The sequence below is a fragment of the Leuciscus leuciscus genome, assembly GCF_965113295.1.
Source record: "Leuciscus leuciscus genome assembly, chromosome: 15".
NCBI lineage: Eukaryota > Metazoa > Chordata > Actinopteri > Cypriniformes > Leuciscidae > Leuciscus > Leuciscus leuciscus.
The window spans coordinates 10,145,815-10,167,848 of record NC_138739.1 but is presented as its reverse complement, the minus strand read 5'-3'; the positions used below and the strand labels follow the sequence as shown (position 1 = coordinate 10,167,848).

At 35.6% G+C, this 22,034-nt stretch overlaps 1 protein-coding gene and 2 long non-coding RNA genes across 5 annotated transcripts in view; 1 reads left to right on the top strand and 2 right to left on the bottom strand.

The window, feature by feature from the left end:
* Positions 1-808: 808 nt before the first annotated feature.
* Positions 809-22,034, top strand: part of LOC309476179 (SLAM family member 9-like) — a 54,249-nt gene continuing 33,023 nt past the window's right edge. Inside the window, exons 1-3 of one of the 3 annotated variants that reach the window (XM_082139426.1) lie at positions 809-1,468; positions 5,181-5,248; positions 12,695-13,024. In XM_082139426.1, the coding sequence (XP_081995552.1) occupies positions 5,239-5,248; positions 12,695-13,024 (340 nt within the window). In that variant the 5' untranslated portion in view covers positions 809-1,468; positions 5,181-5,238. Of the gene's footprint in view, positions 1,469-5,180; positions 5,249-12,267; positions 12,379-12,694; positions 13,025-22,034 lie in introns of those variants that run through there. The other 2 variants (XM_082139427.1, XM_082139425.1) reach the window with 2 other exon arrangements.
* On the bottom strand, positions 3,586-21,098 carry LOC309476460. Its single transcript, XR_014198172.1, has 2 exons — positions 19,728-21,098; positions 3,586-4,221 (listed from the first exon to the last, which is right to left on the bottom strand). It is a non-coding gene; the product is annotated as an uncharacterized lncRNA (long non-coding RNA).
* LOC309476416 lies at positions 5,735-11,918 on the bottom strand. Its single transcript, XR_014198123.1, has 2 exons — positions 7,619-11,918; positions 5,735-6,817 (listed from the first exon to the last, which is right to left on the bottom strand). It is a non-coding gene; the product is annotated as an uncharacterized lncRNA (long non-coding RNA).

Below are 22,034 nucleotides of genomic sequence, written 5' to 3'. Positions count from 1 at the left end.
CAAGAAATTCAGATAACTACAAATAGCCTAAGTAAAGAGTTACAAATGATTCAAAGATTAGATTTAAGGCTTTAAAATAGTTTAGTTTTTTCCCCTGTTTTGTTATTTCTTGTTTCTTTCAACGTATAAAAGTAGTGGGATTTTAAATTGAGTAAAATTCGTTTTTTATTCCTCTGCATTTACATTTGTGTATAAAGAATTTTCAGTAAATTCACAATCTACCAAAAATGTAAGTCACCAGTATTATTATTATAAAATAAAAAAACATTTTTCTTTGAAATGAAATTCAATGTTATTATTTTTAACAAAAAAAAAAAAAAAAAGTCAGACCACACCAAAATATTTTTGGTGTAAATATAGACAATACTCACAATTCCCTCTAGAAGCTGTGATCTCCAAAATCTAATGGCTAAGGGAACAGTGTAAATTTGGCACATTATTCTGAGATTATTATTATTACATTTTCTGTCTTTTAAATTTATACCGTCCAGTTTAAGACTAAGTTTAGCTTTCCATCTATATGATCTCCTATCAATTTCATAAGTTCTGATTGATGGAATGGCATTGATTACCATACAGTCCTTGACAGGAGCATACAATGAAAATGTTCCTAAATATTCTGAATAAGTAAATAACCATTAGAGAAACCATCTAAATATTTTCCCCAAACCAATTAACTAAAAAGAAAGATTTATTTTGGTGTATAATGTATTTATTATTCCAAAATACGCATTTATGAGGGGAGAAATGGTCTTGTTCGATCATCCATTATAACAGTGCCTGTTCGTGAAAATTTGAAAGTTTTATAGGAAGCTTGTTAATGTTAAAAATGCAGTTAAGGAGAAATTCACTGTATGAAAAACATAGTCTCCTAGTATAGTGCTATCATTCGTGTTGTCTGTGTACCTTTCAGAAACACAGTTTCACTGAACACATTTAACTCCCAAAACATATGCGAATGTTTATCATGTGTTCATCACATCTCGCTGCGTGCCGCCATGTTCGCGTGACGTCACGCGTTGTCGCGCTCGCATCTCGGGAACAAAAGTTATGGACTTCCGCTGCTCTGCATGAAGTTGTAAATCCGATTTTTAGAGACTTTTCGTAGCAGAAGTTGGAAAGTATCACTTTGTAGGTGGACTAATTAACATTAAATCTTAAAAATAATATTGCACAGTTACAATTGCAAACACAAATGATCACATTTACGATTTACACTTGGTGGATGAAAAACAGATGCAAAATTCTTGGAACGAACGAACGAGGGACCCAAGCAGATTCATATATGATTCGACTCTTTAGCCTAGTAAACATCCACTAGCAACCACACGGAACAACATATCCACCACATAGGAGGTCTCTGAAACCTCAGACCACCTTGACAGGTTCTATTGCAAAGCTGGAGAAGGTGCAGATGTTCATCAGTCCCACAGAAGTCTGGAGTTTGACGCCATCGGGATCCCTCAAGGTGAGATTTTGTTTGGTAAACGCCTTTTTCAGACACATTTTGGGATTTAATCCCATTTTCCCAACACTTTTCTACTGCTTGAAATTGAGTTGTTTCAAATTGATGTTTGAATTACGGTTGAATACGATTTTAAGCGGTCATTTATCGCATTTCTTGTATATTTTGGAGTTGCAGAATTTGCATAAATCGTTTGTAAAGGTTATTACGTAAATTTATTAAATTTATTAAGGGCAATTTATACAAGAATAGGGTTATGGACCGTTATGTAGAGAGCGATTAACTGTAGCCTATTTATGTTCAATGAAAGAGGCCATGTCTGTAGGCTATACCGCAAATCACACTCATATTCTCCGTCACCATTAGAAAAGTATTTAGCCCTATATATACATTTAATAGACATTTACTTATTTCGCCATCTGGTATTTTCTGTCGGCTGTTTAGAATTAGAACCAATCCGATTCGTGAATGAATCGTTCTTTTGACTCGGTTCTTTTCAATGAATTGGCCAAACGGGTTAGCAGAATGGTTTGAATCGAATCGCGATTCAGTCTGAATGATTCATTAAAGGGATAGTTCACCCAAAAATGAAAATTCTGTCATCATTTGCTCACCCTTGTGTTGTTCCAAACCTGTATGAATTTCTTCTGCTAAACACAAAATATTTTGAAGAATGTGGGTAACCATTTGATGGGCCAATTGACTTGTAAAATAAATTATAGCCTAGTGAAAAAAAAAAAAAAAAAAAATATGAGGGTGAATAAATTATTACAGAATGTTTTTTTTTACTCTCCCATTAATGTCTGACCATGAATCTTTTGGAGCAGATTTTCACTAGCAACAATACAGAGAACCAAAAGAGCCCTGCATGAAGTGAATCTTTACTGACAGTCATTTGAAATCAAACTAATGCATTGTCTGTCAATGTCTAAGGTCTTATTTAAGCTGAACTTATTTGTGAACGACTCTTTACTGCAGATAAAACCATTTTAGACCTGCATTAAAAAAAAAAAAAAAAAAAAATATATATATATATATATATATATAAAAACATGAAAAATTTAACTTTTATTGTAACTAAATGTTTAATAATTTTCCTAAAATTGAATTCAAACTTGATTTGTTGCTCTACTGTGAGATCTATTTATATTGCCCCATCTGTTAATAGTAGAGCTACAGTATTCTTGAACACTAGATAGCGCCAGTGTAAACTCGTGGTATTATGGCACTCTAACTCCAGGGCCCGGTTTTTCAAAAGGTTTAATCCGGATAAAATTGATCCGGATTTAGTAATCCTTTTTTTTGCGATCCGTGATCACGTAATCCAGCTTACTTTTGAGCCAGTTTTTCAAAGCAACATCGGATTGGATCAATCTGATCCGGATAGGAACTTTTCAGGATCACCAAATCTGGATAACCAGTGCTCAAACAGGATAGGAAATCACAATGTAGAACTATAGATATGTAAAGAGCAACAAGTAGAATAGCCAGTGTGGGGTCAATATAAGTTTATTTTTATTTGAAATGAAAACACACACATTTAAAAAAAAGCAAGATGTGCAATTGAGCGTTTAAATGGAGTTCTTAAGAGGCGCTTTGCATGCCTTAACTACCTGAGAGCGGAACCACAGAAAGCATGCAACATAACCCTTGCCTGTATGTCCCATATACATAACCACATAACCCAGCGCAATGTCCCTCTCTGTGCTGACAATGATGCACCTGAGCCCCTTGGAGACCCTAACCAACCTCCTGCATTCTGCCAGAACGAGCAAACAGGACATGCAACAAGGGACGCAATAGTTAGACACTATTTCTGATTTGGATTTGTTTTGGATTTCAAAAATCAGTGATTGCCATTCTTTGCATTTTTTTGGTTATTCTGTAATCATTGCATGCATCACTAATAAATATTCTAAAAACAAAAAAAATTTCGATTGTGATGAATATATATATCAATTAGTGACAGAATAAAATTTATTGTTTTTGGTCAATTTTGACAGCTGTTTGGGGGATTATTTTATGAGGCCAAACTCTTTCTACTTTGCTGTAGGCCTATACTGAAAGGCTGAATACGTTAAAGCCTACCTAATCACTGTAGCCTGACGGATGAACAAATAAAATTAAAACCTTATGAATAAATAGGATATCTTGTGAGATACTGCATGATCCAAATATAGTATTATTTGATACATTTTTAAAGTTTTCATTACATTTTGGGCATGAAATCCACACTGAATCCACCCTTCTGATGGGATCAGTTTAATCCAGATTTTTTGTATCAAAATGATCCAAATCCTACAAAAAAGTTCTGAAAAACCCAAACTAAAGGTTTGATCCGGATCAAAACCAAGATTGGATTACGTGATCTAATCCGATTATGTAATCCGTTTTTTCTTTTGAAAAACCCATTTTCAAGATTTGATCCAATCCGTTATCCAAAATCCTAGTGGATTACTTTTGAAAAACCGGGCCCAGGTGGTCAGGGTTTATCTGATCATCATAGCCTTGTTAGGCTCTGCAGTTATACTGTAATTTATCCATTTTACAGGCAAAAATCCTATCTTTCTTATTTATTTTTTTATTTTTTTATTGTGATTTTAGGCATTACAGGGATTTTTCAAAACACATACGTAGAAAAGAACAAAGGGGGGAACACATCACAAGTCAAACATGCAAGCAAAACATGAAACCTCCATCTGAATCCCTTACTTGTTATCCTTGACTTGGAAGTCTGTTCATATGCATATCAAACTCTGAAAGAAAAGAAAAAAAGAAGAAAAAATAAATAAAAATAAATAAATAGCCAACCCAAAATTACCTCTACCCCTTCCAAGCAAAATTTTGCATTCTCAAGGATGACACATGTTCCGCATCTACACCTAGGTATTGTAGAAAGGGGCGCCAGATCCTGTAGAACTAAAGGCTTTGTCTCTTAGTGCAGTGGAAAAGGCTTCATTAGGAATAAAGGCCTTAACGATATGTATCCACTGAGCCACTGATGGGGTTATGTCAGTTATCCATTGTAACAAAATACTTTTGATCTCCCTTAAAACCATGAGGGAGTTCCTCTGTAGGTCCCAGTAAACAGATCTTAGGCCCTAATTGTAAAGATTTTACCCACTGACTTCTAGACAAACCCCCGCCCAGAATTGCTGAACCTTAAAACATCTCCAGAAGCAGAGCATAAGGGTTCCCTCTGCGATCTTGCATTTATTGCAAAGGCTGCTGGATAAATTGGGGTTCATTTTGTGTCTGCGAACCGGAGTGATATGTAATCTGTGCAGTATTTTAAACTGCATTTCCCAGGATGAATTGTCTGCTAAATAAGGTGTGACACATACCATTCCCCAATCCGCTCCATGTATTTCTACCCCAAGATCAGTTTCCCATAGTTTCCTAACTTTATCTGAATTATCCTTTTTTGAAATTGTGAGAATATTATAAAAACGGCTAAGTACTGATCGAGAAGATGATAGTTTAAGCTGTTCTTCTATTGTAGACCGACCAAGGCCGTCTGGATGGTCCTTTAGCTTTTTTGATACAAAGCAATGTATTTGGTTATATGTAAAGAAGTGCTTCCTGTCAATATTATACTTTAAAACAATCTGATCACCAACTTGGTGATCAACAAAAGTCATCAACTTATTGCCATCAAAGGTCATCAACTTATTGTTTTCCACTACATCACCTATAAATCCCTTGTTTTTTCCAGAGTGCCGGCCCATCACTCAGCCCAGCTGGGAAATCTGGATTATTGTGTGTAGTTGTGTATGGCGAGAGGTGCGTAACATAACAAGCCATCCGCCACACTTTAATCATATTTATTGAGAATTATGTTGCCTTTGATGAAAACAGACAACTTTCTAGATAACATGAATAATAAGTAAAACGTGTTTTTAAAATAGACGTGGATTTTCACCGTCTGCTGAAAAAAGTTCTGATTTAGAGCGATCAGTCACGTGACACGATCCAGGCGCTTGGCGTCTTTCATGCTTCATTGCTAGTGATTGGAAAAAGTTTCTTAATGTTTAAAACCACAATTATGCTAATAAAATGTATCACTTTAAGTACGAAACTCCCCAAAATTGATGAAAACAAAATAAATCATCACTTATGCATGATGCACTGAAAATCTTGCAAACACATCAATATTGCGACTGGCAGTAAATCAGGCATTGCATTTATTTTTAAAATGATTCACTTGTTTGTGTCTTTGCTAAAAAGACAGGCTTGATGATACGACTAGTGGAATCATTTTAAAAAAAAAAGTGTTGCTGGAGGTGCAAATAACACTGAAACTAACACTTTAACACACAGCATGAGTATGAGGTCATGGAAATATAGAAATGCAAATGCTGCTAAATATCAATCTTATAGTTCACATGCACATATTGAATGATACATTTTAATATTTCTCATTCACACAGAAAAATCTCACAGAGAGTGTATTTTTATCAAACATTTTCCATTCTCTACTTTATTTTGCAGTAAAACATTGTTTCTCAAAAAGAGAAAGTAAAACTGTGGAAGTTCTTCAACCGCACAAGATTCACAGGAACACACTCACACTCTTCACAGAAACACACACTCACACTATTCACACCTCAAGTTGAGCAAACACTGATGCACATTAACCTCAAATGTCCATTAATAAAACATGTCCTCATGCTCTCAACAGATGAAACCACATTTCTTTCCAGATCTAAAGCTGAGGCCTTCTGTGGTTTGAGTCTGTTGAAAAAATACACCAAAAACATCTGTTTGCTGCTCATATTTATCATGAAATTAAAACGTGTAATGTTATTCTGCAGATGTATATCGATCAGTGACTTTTAATCTGAATGCATTGAGAATGTGCTGTTAGGACATAGAAAATGGCTGTTTAACCTCAGCTGGGATTTCCTGAACACACACAGAGTAAAACTGAAAAATACCCTTTTCAAAATAAATACTTGTGAACAAATATCTGAGCCGTTCCATGTGAGCTTTAACATCAGAACCATGGAGATGGTGTTATCTATGTAACTTTGCACTCTCCCCATCAATTTGAGTTAAATTCAGTTAATGTATTATACATGTCTGGTAAATGTGGATGAGTTTTAGGCTTCAGAATCCAAAGTAAATGTTCAAAGCTAGAAACTGTTGAATACAATCCGGTTAATGTCCCATGATGCTCAACTATCCCTGTTATTTTTATTATTTTTTGGAGCTTTTAACCTTAACTACAACTGAAACACATTAACATGCAGAATCACAATAAACAGAAAATGAAAAAAAAAAAAAAAAAAGACAACACAACTAAGAACATATTTGAGAAAAGGTAAAATGAATGTTCAGAGTTTACATGCACTTAAGAAAATATGATCATATAACACCGATTTTATCATCACTGCATTGGTTACCTATAAAGCTCCGTATTAATTATAAGATATTGCTACTGACTTATAAAGCCCTAAACGGCTTAGCTCCAGTCTATTTAACGGATCTTCTATCACCCTATAATCCATCGCGCTCTTTAAGATCACTAAATTCAAGGCTTTTGGTCATACCTAGGATATCCAGAACCACCAAAGGAGGGAGAGCATTCTCACATTTGGCTCCAAAACTCTGGAATAGTCTTCCTGATACTGTTCGTTGCTCTGACTCGCTCTCCCAGTTTAAAACTAGATTAAAGTCGCATCTCTTCAGCCAGGCATTCATATAATCCTACAGTTCAAACTACAATCCGGCCTCTAGCTCATAAATGCCAGAGGAGAACTGGCCCCCGACTGAGCCTGGGTTCTCCCAAGGTTTTTTTTTCTCCATTAGGTCACCTGATGGAGTTTTAGGACACCATTAGGTCACTTGATGGAGTTTTAGGACACCATTAGGTCACTTGATGGAGTTTTAGGACACCATTAGGTCACTTGATGGAGTTTTAGGACACCATTAGCATTAGGTCACTTGATGGAGTTTTTCGGTTCCTTGCCACTGTTGCCTTTGGCTTGCTCAGTTGGGGATATTTTGGGGATATTTAATTTAATTTAATCAATCAATAAATTCCTCTTGAAACAAACTTTGTTGTATTATTTTAATTTAATACTGTGAAGCTGCTTTGATACAATCTGTATTGTGAAAAGCGCTATACAAATAAACTTGACTTGACTTGACTTAAGAAATGGGTTTTATTGCAGCGTTCAGAAATGCGGTGTAAGTGTGATGCTCTTAACCTGTGTACACAGTGGCTGATATCAGTAATCGGCTTCAACCAAACCTTTGTGTTATTTGAGTTATCTCTCACACACATGCACTCTTCAGAAAACAGTAAGAACGCAGCTAATGCTTTTGCATGGCCATATTCTGCTACTAATACAGTGCATGTAAGCATGAGCAACGCTTCGAATCTTAAACAGCTTGGTTGCAATACCGGCTTTCTAGTGTGCATGAAAAGCCTCACAGAGAGTTTAATTAACGTCTGGTGACGACACCTGCGTATATCACCTCATCCTCCTGTTTAACCCTCTGAAAGAAAACACACAAAGAACATACAAAGAGACAAATTGTCAATATTCATAGAATTTAATGCTAAGTCTAGTAATTTTTTTTTTTTTTTTGCTAATAATAGAGCTAGAATTGAAATGCTGAAAAGAAGATAAAGAGAGGGTTTTTCATAGTTAGTGCCTTTGTTTATGGTTATGGATTAATTAAGTCAGTGGCGGATTTAGGCACAGGCACATGCTATTAGGGCAAAAATCATAATCATGATTATTACAATATTATTAAATATTACAACCACAATTATGAATGGGCCATATGGCCAAAACCTTATGTGAGTAATTTATTTAACAATAGCGATATATATCAAGCATGTATTTACTGGAAATAAGATTATGATATATATATATTTTAGATACCAGGGAAATTTCACAATTCTCGTGAATTGTATGAAACACATACAATAGAAAAAGACACAAATGAAGCAAACAGTGCTTTAAGATTTAACAGGCTACTATACAAATTTAATAATCAAATGTAAAATAAAACAGCGTAGTCTTCACTATAAGTCTATAAAAACTTTGTTTTATTCTTAAAACTACTAAAATCATTCAGTCAAGAGCAGTAAGTGATTTTCTCTCTTTTGTTGTTTAATTAACATAAATGACATGGGCGGCATCAGGTTTATTAGGCTGCTGTCAGACTGAATGCACGGATCCAATATACTGATACACAATCAATTTTCTCCCAACGTTTTACATTTGATGATGTCTTTACTATCTTTCTGGGGCTTGAAAGTGGTAGTTTGCGTAGACGGTCAGTGAAATCTCTCTTTGAGAATGTTTGTTTCGAAGATGAATGAACGTTTTACGGTTTGGAACAACATGAGGGTGAGTAATTAATGACAGGATCTATAGAATCTGTCATCATTAATAGAATTAATGACCTATCACTGTATTCATATATAAGCTCCTTCATTATTATCAGCAGCTATCGCGTTTCTCAGGAGTGAATTACCCTCCTCCCTCCCCAGCTCCACCTCTCGTCAGTCAGGATTTGGCGTTCTGATTACCCTTGAATCAGAATAAATTCTCGAGTTATGTTGTACTTTAAAATATTGAATTAATGATATCTGCAGTACATTCATGTTGGTTCCCGTTTACCCTAAGAGGGGTTATCGCTGCTCTCTTATTCTTTCCCAGAACAGAACCATACAGCCATTCCAAACTGTATGCTAATTGTCAATCGTATTTGACGATAGTGGTCCTGACAGAAAATTCTGTCATTAATTACTCTCCCTCATGTTGTTCTAAAACCATAAGACTTTTGTTCATTTTTGGAACACAAATGAAGAGATTTTTGATGAAATCCGAGAGCTTTCTGACCCAACATAGACTGCAATGTAATAACCACTTTCAAGGCCCTGAAAGGTAGTAAAGACATCGTTAAAATAGTCCATGTGACTACGGTGGTTCAGCCTTAACGTTATGAAGCGTCGGAACTCCCCCGTCATAATGCCGGCTCATTACTGGCCAGCTCCTGCGTCAGCATCACACGCATTCATCATGGTGCTCACGTGACCAGCGTTAACGGCTCTGGGCACTAGAGCTGCACGATTAATCGTTAAAAGATCGCGATCTCGATTCAACCCCCACACGATCTTAATCCTGCATTTCTACGATTCTGCCAATGATGTTCAACGAGATAACGCGCTAGGGGTGGAACGGATCGCACTAGATTCGGTTCAGCACGCATGTGATTCGCGGATTAAATGCTAAATTTAACCATCATAGAGTGAAAGTTCATAATTTGGACGTGTATTGACTTGCCAATTTACACATTCAAACAATTTTAATCGCTGAAGAAGAGCCGAAAACCGGGACTCGCGCGTTATATGTGCGCACAGTTGTCAACTGTCAATTGTCAACATACCGGTCTAAATGACCATCTCGACAAGCATTCTCTCGTTATGTCATATGTGAACAGCTGAGAAAGAAACGGCTATTTGTCCCTTTTTTTCGGTCCGTGCAGTCGGTCTTAAAGTGACAGCACACACTTAATATTATGTATACTGTTTTCTGTGTCATTGATATAAATAAAACAATAAAATACAGCTTTAACAAAGATTAAACTATATTCAATTTATACAGTGACAAATGGTGTTATTTTACATTTAGGCTTAATTATTAATTTATGTACCTGAATATACTGTTAGACTTTGTAAACTTTGTTATTTAGTATTCATGTTATGCAATTTGTGTATTTGTTCTTATTTTATTACTGACTGTTCACTGGTTTTAAATAATGTGTGAACTTTATCAGTTAAGCTAGTAGTTTTTAATGTAGTAGCTATCGAAAAACTTCAACTGAGCTTTAAGTAATAAATGAAAAGCAAAGTTATTATAAACTTATCTCAATTAAACTACAGTATGAGATGGTTAAAAACAAAACTGCTCATTCACAAAGTACCAGCGGCCAGTCGACACAAACGTCTATAAAAGCAACGCTATTCAACGCAACACCATACCCAAAAATGTTGATAGTGTTTCTTGCTAAGAATCTTTAATAGGTCTAGCCTGGCGTAATACCTTTTTGTCAATGTTTAATTGTCATTTTTTATTTATTTAAATATTACATTCTTTTTGTTTACTGCATTTATTTAAATTTGACTGAAGCAAGCGTTTTATGTTTTATTTTGTTTCTATCTTGTTTGGTAACCTAATGTTCAGGATTTGTAGATCTTTAAAATAATAAAACTTTTCAGAATCGTGAGAGAATCGTGATCTTGATTCCAAGCAAAAAAAATTGCGATTCTCATTTTATCCAGAATCGTGCAGCTCTACTGGGCACACTTAACTGGCACAATTTTCAAAGTCATGATCTGATTGGTTGAATTCTACAGGATGGCCGGGAGACGTATGCATCTCGTTTTTTAACTGTCCACCTGGAAACAAATGCTGAGAACACCGTCGTATTTACAACTATGACAATGAGCGCTAACTAGGATCAAACAAACGCTGGATTTTCAAAAGTATTTGACGGCTCCATTGTTAAACAGTAAATTTGCACAACATTCTTGAATGAATAATTTATTAAATGCACGCCATTCTGTTATGGAATAAAACTAATTGTGGTTGGTTGCATTACATGTCAGTCAAATTTGGACAGCCCTTGACCAATGAAAGCTGCGATGGAGTCCGAACCTTCTGCCGTTAGTCTGAAGGTCTGGCTACGTGAGACTAGTGTGTGGTGTGCTGTCTTGGTCACATCACGTCATTTCACACACAATGGGAACAAAACTGTTAAATCATGATTTTTTTTTTTATGTCATATTTGTGGTCTTGCAGATTTAAAAAAATCTGATAAGATTGTGGGCCAGCCTTAAGGTGTCATGTCTCTACACATAAACAATTTGCTAATCTTGCTTTTTTCTTTATTGACTGCTATCTGTAACACATTACTAGGCACTATAATTACATCCTTATGATAACACGTAATTGTTCATTAGCAAGCTATACTAAAGATGGCTAAACTCTCTCAGCCAGTCATCTAAATATTAGAGCAACTGTTCTTTCAAATAGGCCTACACAAAAATACAATTTATACATGATACAAACTATATATATATATATATATATAAAACAAAGCAGATTTCTGCAGCGATTCTGGCGGTTTTCCATACGCAAGGATGGGCCATGTTTGATTTAATTTCTGTTTGCAAACAGTGACTCAAAATCCAACATAGTGCACCTTTAAACAACAAAAAACAGTAAGTCTTACTTTGGCAACAACCCTCCATTAAATATTGATGTCCATTAATTATTCATTTGATTTCTACAAGTTCTTGTTTTTTTGTGTTTGCAACATAATCTAGTAAAACAATATAATGACAAGAGTGCTATTTTCTTTAATATCAGCAAGATTACAAATGTGATATTCCTTTTATACAACAGTTCAATAAACGTGTAACATAAACATATGCACTTAATTGAGGCAGATACAAACTACGCATAAACTATGATGGAAACACATTTTCCGAATAAATCACAAGTTTTTGGTTCAAAGTTCGCGTCATTTAAGGTGGAACGGATAGCGTCAATAAGAAGCTGCGAATAAGCTGTGAAAACCCGAGAGCATCTGTTGTAAAGATAACAAGCAGTTAACAGTTTAAACTATTCTGTTAACTTCCGCCGAACGGAATTAGACCACGCCCCCTGCCTTCAACCACACGCGCTCTCTCCAAAACCCGCTCAAAGACCTGTCAGCCAATCAGAATGCATTGACAAGTAAGAGAGCCTTCAAGTTTTCTGATAAAAGGCCCCTACATTAATTTCTTTTTTTTTCTTCTTTTTTTTTTTTTTTTGTGGTTTACAGCCTGTTGAAGAAAATGTTTTACATATTTGCTTTTTGCTCTCTGTGCTTTTGCTGTCTGGTTGGTGAGTTAAAAGTGTTTTTTTGATTTATAGTTACATGTTATTTGTGTGGAACTCTAATTAACTTCAGTTCCATGGTCTATTATCTAAATGTTTATTTATGTAACTTATAACACTAAACCAAAATATAAAATGAAGGTGTGTGAAGATATCTGTTTTCCACCCTGCCGTTTATTTCCCATGATGCTGTTTCTATCTTTCTACTTTCTTTCTAAGTTTGTAAATCATTTCAAAACCCCTTCAAACTTCAGTTAAAGCTTCATTATAACAACTTAAAGTTGAATGTGTGACTGAGAAACTGTTTCTGTGTGTTCTTCAGGAGTGTTTGCTGACACAGATGCAGTGAAGTCAGTGTCAGTGATGGAGGGAGATTCAGTCACTCTAAACTCTAGTCTCACTGAAATACAGAAAGGTGATTGGATAATGTGGACATTTGGAACTAACGGGTCTCTTATAGCCAAAACTGATGGAGTGAACAACATGATCCCTGATGATCTTGATGGGAGATTCAGAGGCAGACTGAAGCTGGACGAGAAGACTGGATCTCTGACCATCACAAACATCACAGCTAATCATGCTGGAGTTTATAAAGTTGAGATCAGCGGCAGCAGCTCAGAGACTAAACACAGATTCACTGTTACTGTCTATGGTGAGTAGAGAAATACAGCTCACTCTATTATATATTACAGAAGTGGCATTATATTGTTATAATCAGTGGTGGAATGTAACGAAGTACAAATACTTCGTTACTTTACTTAAGTACATTTTTCACGTTTCTGTACTTTACTTAAATAGAATCAATAGTGCATACTTTTGACTTTTACTTCGTTACTTTTTGCAGCAATTATTATACTTTCTACTCCACTACATTTCTACAACGTTTTGTTACATTTTCGGATCAGTTTTTCCCCTGCCAAAACAGGGATCGAAAAAAATCTCCATGTTTTCGGTGCTGACGCGTTGGTAGCGCTACCAATAAAGCACCTAAAAGCTGTCACAAAGTACCGGCAAAAGTAATGAATATGTCAAATATAGCAAGGAGACATTTTAATTGTTTATTAATAAACAAGAGTTTTCTGTGTCGGCTGCAAAGATGAGGTTGACGATACTGATACGCGATCTTCGCAGTAGTGAACGCGCCAGAGAGAAATGCGCGTTTCATATGGATGACATAAGCAGAGAGCAGTCTGTTTTCTTTCGTTTTGAATTGTTCTGTTTAAAAGTACACATTTAAAGCTGTCTAAAGATATATTTATCAGGTCTGTGAGGCAAGTAGGATACCTTATACGCTGAGTATCGGTTCATTTATGAGACAGTTGTGACTTCAGTTCACTCGCCGGCGCCTACGTGTCGTGATTAGCCTATCTATTTTCTACTATATTTACTTCTTATTTATTAAATCCTGGCAATTGGTAGATGAAACATTGATTAAAATTAAGATACAATTAATACAAAACGAAATTCACTTTAAAAAAAGGCTTTGTGCTTTCTGTTTGAGGTCTCAGTGAAAGTTTTAAAGCAGTCTTTTAGAGCCGCTTTCAGAGCGGTCACGTCTGTAACATTGTTTTTTCCTCATAAATGGGAACACGGAAAATAAAATAAAATGAATATTTTATGTTCTGTGGAGAGCCAACCCTTCTTCATCTGGTGGGTATTACTTTTGGTTTGCGCAGTGTAATTCACAGAATTACAAAAAAATATGTTGCTACCTAAAAGTTAAAGATTTTTTGTGTCCCGTAACGCATGTGTAGCCTAGGCTAGGCTATTTCCCATTAAATATAAAACACATAGCCTACTGATATTTTTCAATATGTATTAAATGCATTTTCTGAGAATTTATATTTCAAGTTTTTACTGCAAATGTCCCGTTTATAACGATGCAATTGCCCAGTATTAAATATTTATCCTCAACTAGTTTTGTGGTGTAGGTCTACGTATTGTATAATGTTAACTTCAAAAAAGGGGTGTGTCGCGATTCTGCCTTCTCACACCGCGACACAGGTTCATAGATCTGAGTGTAGGGATTTCGGATTCATATTGCATATTGTTACAGCCCTCCCAGCAGGCACCGGACGTCAGTTCAACATCATTTTGACGTTGGACTCCAACGTTGGACAGACGTTTGAATTTAGTTGGATATGAAAATCGGGTTGACGTCAAAACCCAACGTTGGATTGACATCAACCTACAACTTTTGACAGACGTTGGATTGTTGTTGGAAATTAAAGTCATGTTTGCATCAATCTCCAACGTAGATGGACGTTGCATTTTGATTGGAAATGAAAATCGGGTTGACGTCATAACCCAACGTCAGTCTGACGTCAATATCCTACGTCTGTCCAACGTTGGAAGTTGACGTCATTCTGACGTTTGGTTACGGCGTCAACCCGATTTTCATTTCCAATCAAAATGCATCGTCTTTCCAACATTGGATATTGACGTCTTTCCTACGTTGGATATTGACGTCCACCCGATTTTCATTTTCAACTAAAATGCAACGTCTGTCCTACGTTGGAAGTTGACGTCATTCTGACGTTTGGTTATGACGTCAACCCGATTTTCATTTCCAGTCAAAATGCAACGTCTGTCCTACGTTGGAAGTTGACGTCATTCTGACGTTTGGTTATGACGTCAATCCGATTTTCATTTTCAACCAAAATGCAACGTCTTTCCTACGTTGGATATTGACGTCAGACTGATGTTGGGTTATGACGTCAACCCGATTTTAATTTTCAACCAAAATGCTACGTCTTTCTTACATTGAATATTGACGTCAGACTGACGTAATAGCACTTTTGGAAGTACTTCGACTCGGTGCAGTAAAAAGTCACGCCTGATCCTCTTCCCACTATTGACAGAAGTGAGAGGAAGAGGATCAGGCGTGACTTTTTACTGTGCCGAGTCGAAGTACTTCCAAAAGTGCTATTACGCCATACATTATAGTTATCCTTTTTAACCCGCTTAGAAAAGCGCCATGTTTTATTTTGTGTCACCACTTGGTCGTATAACTACTCGTGTAACTGTTTTTAAATAGGGAAAACGTTGATGTGTTTGGTCACTTCTAAACTCATTGCTGTTAGATACCATTGAATATTCTGGGGTAAGCTAAGTGCTTTCAAAGTGTCACCGCGCGCTAGAGCAATTAAGTGCACGCACTGAGATGAGAGAGGTATGTATCAACTCGTCTTAGTTAAGGGAATAACAGTATCCAATAACAATAAGAGTATCCCTTTAAAAATCTTAGAGAAACTGGAATCCACAAATGTTGTTTATTAGATAAATGACAAAGAAATTAAATGGATTATTTATCATACTGAGGGACAGGCCATTTTCAACATTTCTGCAAGATGCTTTGCACAAAAATGTGATTAAAATCCTTTAAAAACAAAAGAAACAGAAATGAATTTATTCTTATATTATGAGACATATTATGGAAACTAAATTATAAATTATTTTATTTGTTTTATGGTTTATTAAGATTTACAGAGCTTTTTTTTTCTGAGGGACACAAAATGGCACGTTCTCGTATAATGACCCATAAAATAACCTTTTATTAAATTTTTTTTTTACATTATTTTAACAGGTTTTCAACAATAACCATTTATATTTAACATTATCCTTATTCTAAAATCGTACAAAAATTTTTTACTGCCACCTCCGCCCACCCTGTCTGGGGCATATTTTAAACTAGGGCTGTAGCTATCGATTATTTTAGTAATCGAGTATTCTACGGATTATTCCATCGATTAATCGAGTAATCGGATAAAAAATTGTGGTAATAAAAATAGATCCAAGTGAACAACAGCCTTTAAAATTACTTAAAGACAAATAGGTAACACTTTACAATATGGTTCGTTAGTTACTCAGAATGAACAATATTTATTTCTACAGCATTTATTAATCTTAGTTCATGTTAATTTCAACATTTGCTAATACATAATTAAAATTAATGGTTGTATTTGTTAACATTAATGTAATGAACTAACATGAACAAACAATGAACAGCTTTATTTTTTATGAACAAATGTTAGTTACAGATGTAGCTATTGTTCATTGTTAGTTCATGTTGATTAATACATTAATGTTAACTAATGAGCCTTATTGTAGTGTTACCCAAATAACAATAACAAGCAATAATTATTGGTTCAAATAAAGTATCAAAGTAATCATATGGGTTTTATTGAACAACGCTGTTAAAATACACCATGTAAAATATATGATAACTAATAAACATAACATTTAATTCAAATGTCAACTTAATCTTTCATATTTGGTCACTTCTGTACGATAGAAATGCAACAGCTGCCGTCATTTCTTGAAAAGAACATGTGCACGTCAAAACATGCAAGCAGTGCAAGGGTTAAACTTTTATTTTGTAATCGCGGTGAACAACAATTCGCACATGAGAATATATGCGATTGCGAATATATTTCTGAATATATTCAGAAACATACTTATGTATTCTCCTGTGTTGGCGAAGATTTATAAATGAGCTGCATTACGAATCTTGTGAAACGGCGCAGACTGCGTGCAGATGAACGTTATAAGCCACACAAACTCACAGCATGCAAAGATGGAGTTTGAGAAACCCGAGACGCTCCACGCATATAAATGATGACAGTAAGTTACTATGAAACACGCGTCCGGGGTTTTGCGTTCCCAAATGCACATTATTGGAAACTTAAACAAACAGCACATGCAGAGACTGAGTATACGTGTGGAGCAGCGTTTACTGTGAACAGAGCTGAGGTACTTTTAACACAATCTGCATGCATGTAAATAATTAAACCGTCATGCTTCTCTGTGGGAGAAAAAAAACAGCGCATATATTTATTTAACTTAATCTTAGCCTTTGTGATTTCACAATATCATGATTGTAAACAGTTAAATATATCGCGTAGCCTTAGAAAACTGTGTAATGCGGTTCATGGACTCTCGTCTGTGGAATGCGCCACTTCCGGTATTTTGCCGGTTACTCGACACGGGTAAATTGCAATCGAGGATTTTTTTAAATCGAGTACTCGACTTTAATCGAGGAATCGTTACAGCCCTATTTTAAACATAAGGCGACAACCACTCCAATGTTTGCCTCCGTCTCCTTTGAAGTCCTCTGGGCACTCTCTGTAAGAAATATTAGAAAATTAAAATGTATGGGGAATATAGGATATGATGCACTACAGTAAGCATTAAAACAATAAATATTGCAAACAGTCTTAAAGCTAGGGTAGGAAATTTCACAGAGGCTAGCAATAGCAAGCTAGCTTTGAAAGCAAACGATCCCACCCTCCCTTCAGAGTGTCTCCAAAGCCATGCCTCCTCTGCAAAGAGCCAGGAGGAGAGACAGAGTTGGTGGAGGAAAGTGCAAAGCTTTTAGATTACCTCATGTCTGATGTTTTTTAATAAAACCTTTTTCACTTGTTGGTTCAGGAGGAACCGCTAATGTTTGGCATCTATTCTCACTTTCTCTGCACAATGAACACGCTGATGACATGTTTGTTTTTGCAAACAAGTTGCGTAGAGGTATGCAAATGTATATATTGACAAACAGGTAGGACATCTATGTGTGTGTATATATATATATATATATATATATATATATATATATATATATATATATATATATATATATATATATAGCTACCAAGATAGGAACACACTTTCAACCAGTTTCTGGAAAAAAAAATATACCCTAGCTTTAAGGGCCATACACATGTAACATTCTTGCATGTACATGCTGTAACCCATCAAAAGAGAGAAATTTCAACTTTTGATGCTGTTCACAAATAGCGATCAGACATTCTAAGGAGAAAAATGTGAATGCACAGGCGCAACACCTAAGTGTTTTTGCAGAGAGTGTCTTAAGCTAAATGAACATTTAAAAGACATCAGAATGAATGTAAAAACAACAGTTAGAGCAGGGGTTTTCAACCCATATATTTGAGTCAAGCAGCTGCAATTGTGAGATTTTACTAGCAAATATTTAGTCATCAACTAGAGGGGGGCAATTTGACTATTCTCCCAGCTAATTGTCACACAATTTGGTAAGCTGTTTATATTTTTAATGTTTCAGTTTAACTAATACCCTGTCTATACTAGAGATGCACCGACTGCAATTGTCTTGGCCGATTCCAATATCCATTTTTTTGGTGTGACCTGCCGATATAGATTTTTGCTGATGAAATTTAAATAAACCCTTCCATTTTTTTGGCAAAGTGCTGCACAACGTAGGTTTAAAACATGGAAGAAAAATTGTGATTATTCCTTTTAAAATAAAGTAGTATTTCATTAAGACATACATTATACTGTACAATAGTACACAGTACTATATAATAGTAATATATTTCTGTCACAAGTTAAACTGAACTTTTATTTTGACAGGTTGCCATGAAGATCTTGAAGTTTATCTGTGTTTATGATATGAAAATAGTCTTTCTCAAATTAAACAGTAAAATGTTCATTAAGTGACTCAAAGCAGCTCTGGAGATGAAGTTTGTGTGTTCATGTTGTCATACACCGCGAGCGCCACGCGTGCTTTGTGCGTTATAAACGTCTCCACGCATATCTGTGCTATTCATTACAAAGACACGCCAAACATGTAGGATTCATATTCAAATAGTCTTCTTGCAGTTTAATATTCACAGACACTACTCCATATCGCGATGTGATTTAAAGGGCACCTATTATGCCCTATTTTAAAATATGTAAAATAAGTCTCTGATGTCCCCAGAGTGTGTATGTGAAGTTTTAGCTCAAAATACCCCACAAATAATTTTTTATAACATGTTAAAATTGACACTTTCGGGGGTGAGCAAAAACACAACGTTTTAGTGTGGGTCCTAAAAGGTTGAAAACCCCGGAGTTAGAGAACAGACGCTACACTTAAAAACTGAACGTGTCTGCTCAATGCAGCGTTAGTGAGGAGCTGACTGACGGCGGAAGATTTAGGTTTGAAACCGAAATGTAAAAGTGCCTATTTAAGCGAGTTTGTCATTGTACTGTATTGTTTTGTTTTACATTAAGATCAATAATGAACCCACCATTTAAGCAATTGCCACCAATTTGAAAGCAAAAGTAAAATGCACAAATCATATTTGTCCCTTATATTATCACTGAGGATGACATGGGCCCTTAAGTGGGTCTAAGTTTTGTAACACTAACCCATTCAAATGATTTGACATTTATTCACACACACACACACACACACACACACACACACACACACACACACACACACACACACACACACACACACACACACACACACACACACACACACACACACACACACACACACACACACACACACACACACACACACACACACACACACAAAACTACTACTATATACTTACTTGCTTCTGGGATTGGGTACAGGAATGTTTCCCATGTGTTGGTTGACTTTGCGTAGATTGCTGATCAACAGGTGAACCTGATCTTCGACTTTGTTTTGTTTGGAGAGATGGTCCTCCCTGAGAAGGTGGTCTAGTCTGCTTTTCTGAGATGGGCTCCTGAATTTGCCGGGGGGGCTACAAGAATCAGAGAGTAAATTTACAGCTTAAGACAAATGATTAACTAATTGTAATATGTCATTTTGGTTTTGACATCCACACTATGGATTTTACTATGACATATTACTTAACAATTAGTTAATGGTCACATAATAATACCTTTGCAAATCATAAGCTAATGATTAGTCAAAGCAGACAACTGAAAGCTGAAGTACATAGCTCTGACCCCATTGTGGTAATGAACACATTAATTTACACTATTAGTTAATAAAATATATTATTAAGGAATTAATACATTATGACAGATTTAATTCATTACTATTCATATATTAATTAATCTATTAATCATTTAGACTCCATATTAGTTGCTGATGCAGTAATAATTGTGTCATACATTAACTCATGTCATGATTATCTGTGCATTAGTCAAGTATGAATTAATGCCTATTAGTGCACCCGTATTGTAAAGTGTTAACGTTACCAGAACTTGTAAAAAAAAAAAATTGTTAAGCATGTTAAGGAAATAAAATAAGATAAATCACGTTCGCACCACATGACATTTTTTAAGGCTACGACCAATTCATCTATATGAATAAACACTCAGTATTTATGTGTACACAACAGTCTTAATGTTAGAACAATTGCAATAGATATTATTTTTTTGTATTTTAAAATTGGCATTTCGAAAATCCTTATAAATTGACCCACTAGCACATTTTACACAATAAAGTGATCTAGAATCCACGGCAAAGGACACGTATGGCCACTATTTTGCGTGTCATGTGGAGGGCTCCGTAAAATTGATATAAATTAATGCATTTATTTCACGTGCTAGTCACGTTTCCCCGACTCCCTCAACAACAGCGGTACCCCCAGCGAACCGGACAGCCGGCGCACGTGCAGTTCAGTCAGAAAAATGTGCGCTGAGGCGACATTCCTATCACTACTTGTACTATAGTTATTATATTTAAGTCACTTGTAACTACATTATTAAAGGTACTCTGGTAGTTAAATAGTAGGCTAGGTGGAAAATTGTGCCAGTTCACAAAAATCCATTGCTGCCCCACAGAAAAAAAACAACAACTAATAAACACCAATATCTATTTATATTTTCCTTACCTCTGTTCACTCACCGTCCACAGCAGGTATATCAGGATGTTGAAAATGAAATGTGTGCAGTGCAGTGCCCGCGCAGTACAACAGCTGGAGAGGAAACGTGAGGTCTTTGATGCCTATGATTGGTTAGGAATTAATTTCAAATTGATGCCTAACTGTGATTGGTTAGGAATTCATTTCAAATTTCTTGGGTTACCTGCAAGATTCTACAGTTTTTTTTACACACGTCAATAGGCTAAATTGATTTTATTATTATTGTTATTCAAATTATCATCATTATTGTATACTAATGATGAGTCTACTAATGAGTATACCCATGAGTCTGAAAGAAAGAATAATAATAATAATAATTACTGCATTTGTCTGACAGCTGCACTGTTATGAAGCACAACTTGATAAATAAATTTATGTCTGTGTCTCATGGAAACCAAATTAAGGCCATGTGTTATAAATGCTATAACCAAAATTTCAGGGCCATGAGGTCCAACTCACCTGATAAGTAGCCCTGATAAAACAGCTAAAACATTTGTCAGGTCATTTGACGTATGCTATACAGATGTTGATTACTGTTACGCTGTCACTACCTGTATTCATTAGTCACTGACAAACTGCTGTATTGTGACTTAGGAGATTTTGATTACCCAAAGGCACAACTTAAAGAGATAGTTCACATTTCACCCACACAGTGTATTTGCTGTTCCATAATGTAGATCATCCAAATTTGAACCATAAAGTATTTTCTCTTGTGAGAATGAACACCTTACTGGGAGTGTGCTGCTCCAAAATGAATAAAGTGTATAGGCTACACCTGCAAACAACATAATTTTGAGCAGCAACCCAGCTGATATATTTATAAAAAAAATATGCAAAACAACACAAGGTGGTTTAGGATTCATTACATAATTGTAGAAAAAAGTATAAACCATTAATAAATCCCGAACCAATGTGTGTTGTTGTGCGCACTTTCAGTCTTTCAGTTGCTTGCTTGCTTGCAGGTAGTTCATTCATTTTAGATCAGCACATTCCTGGTGAAGA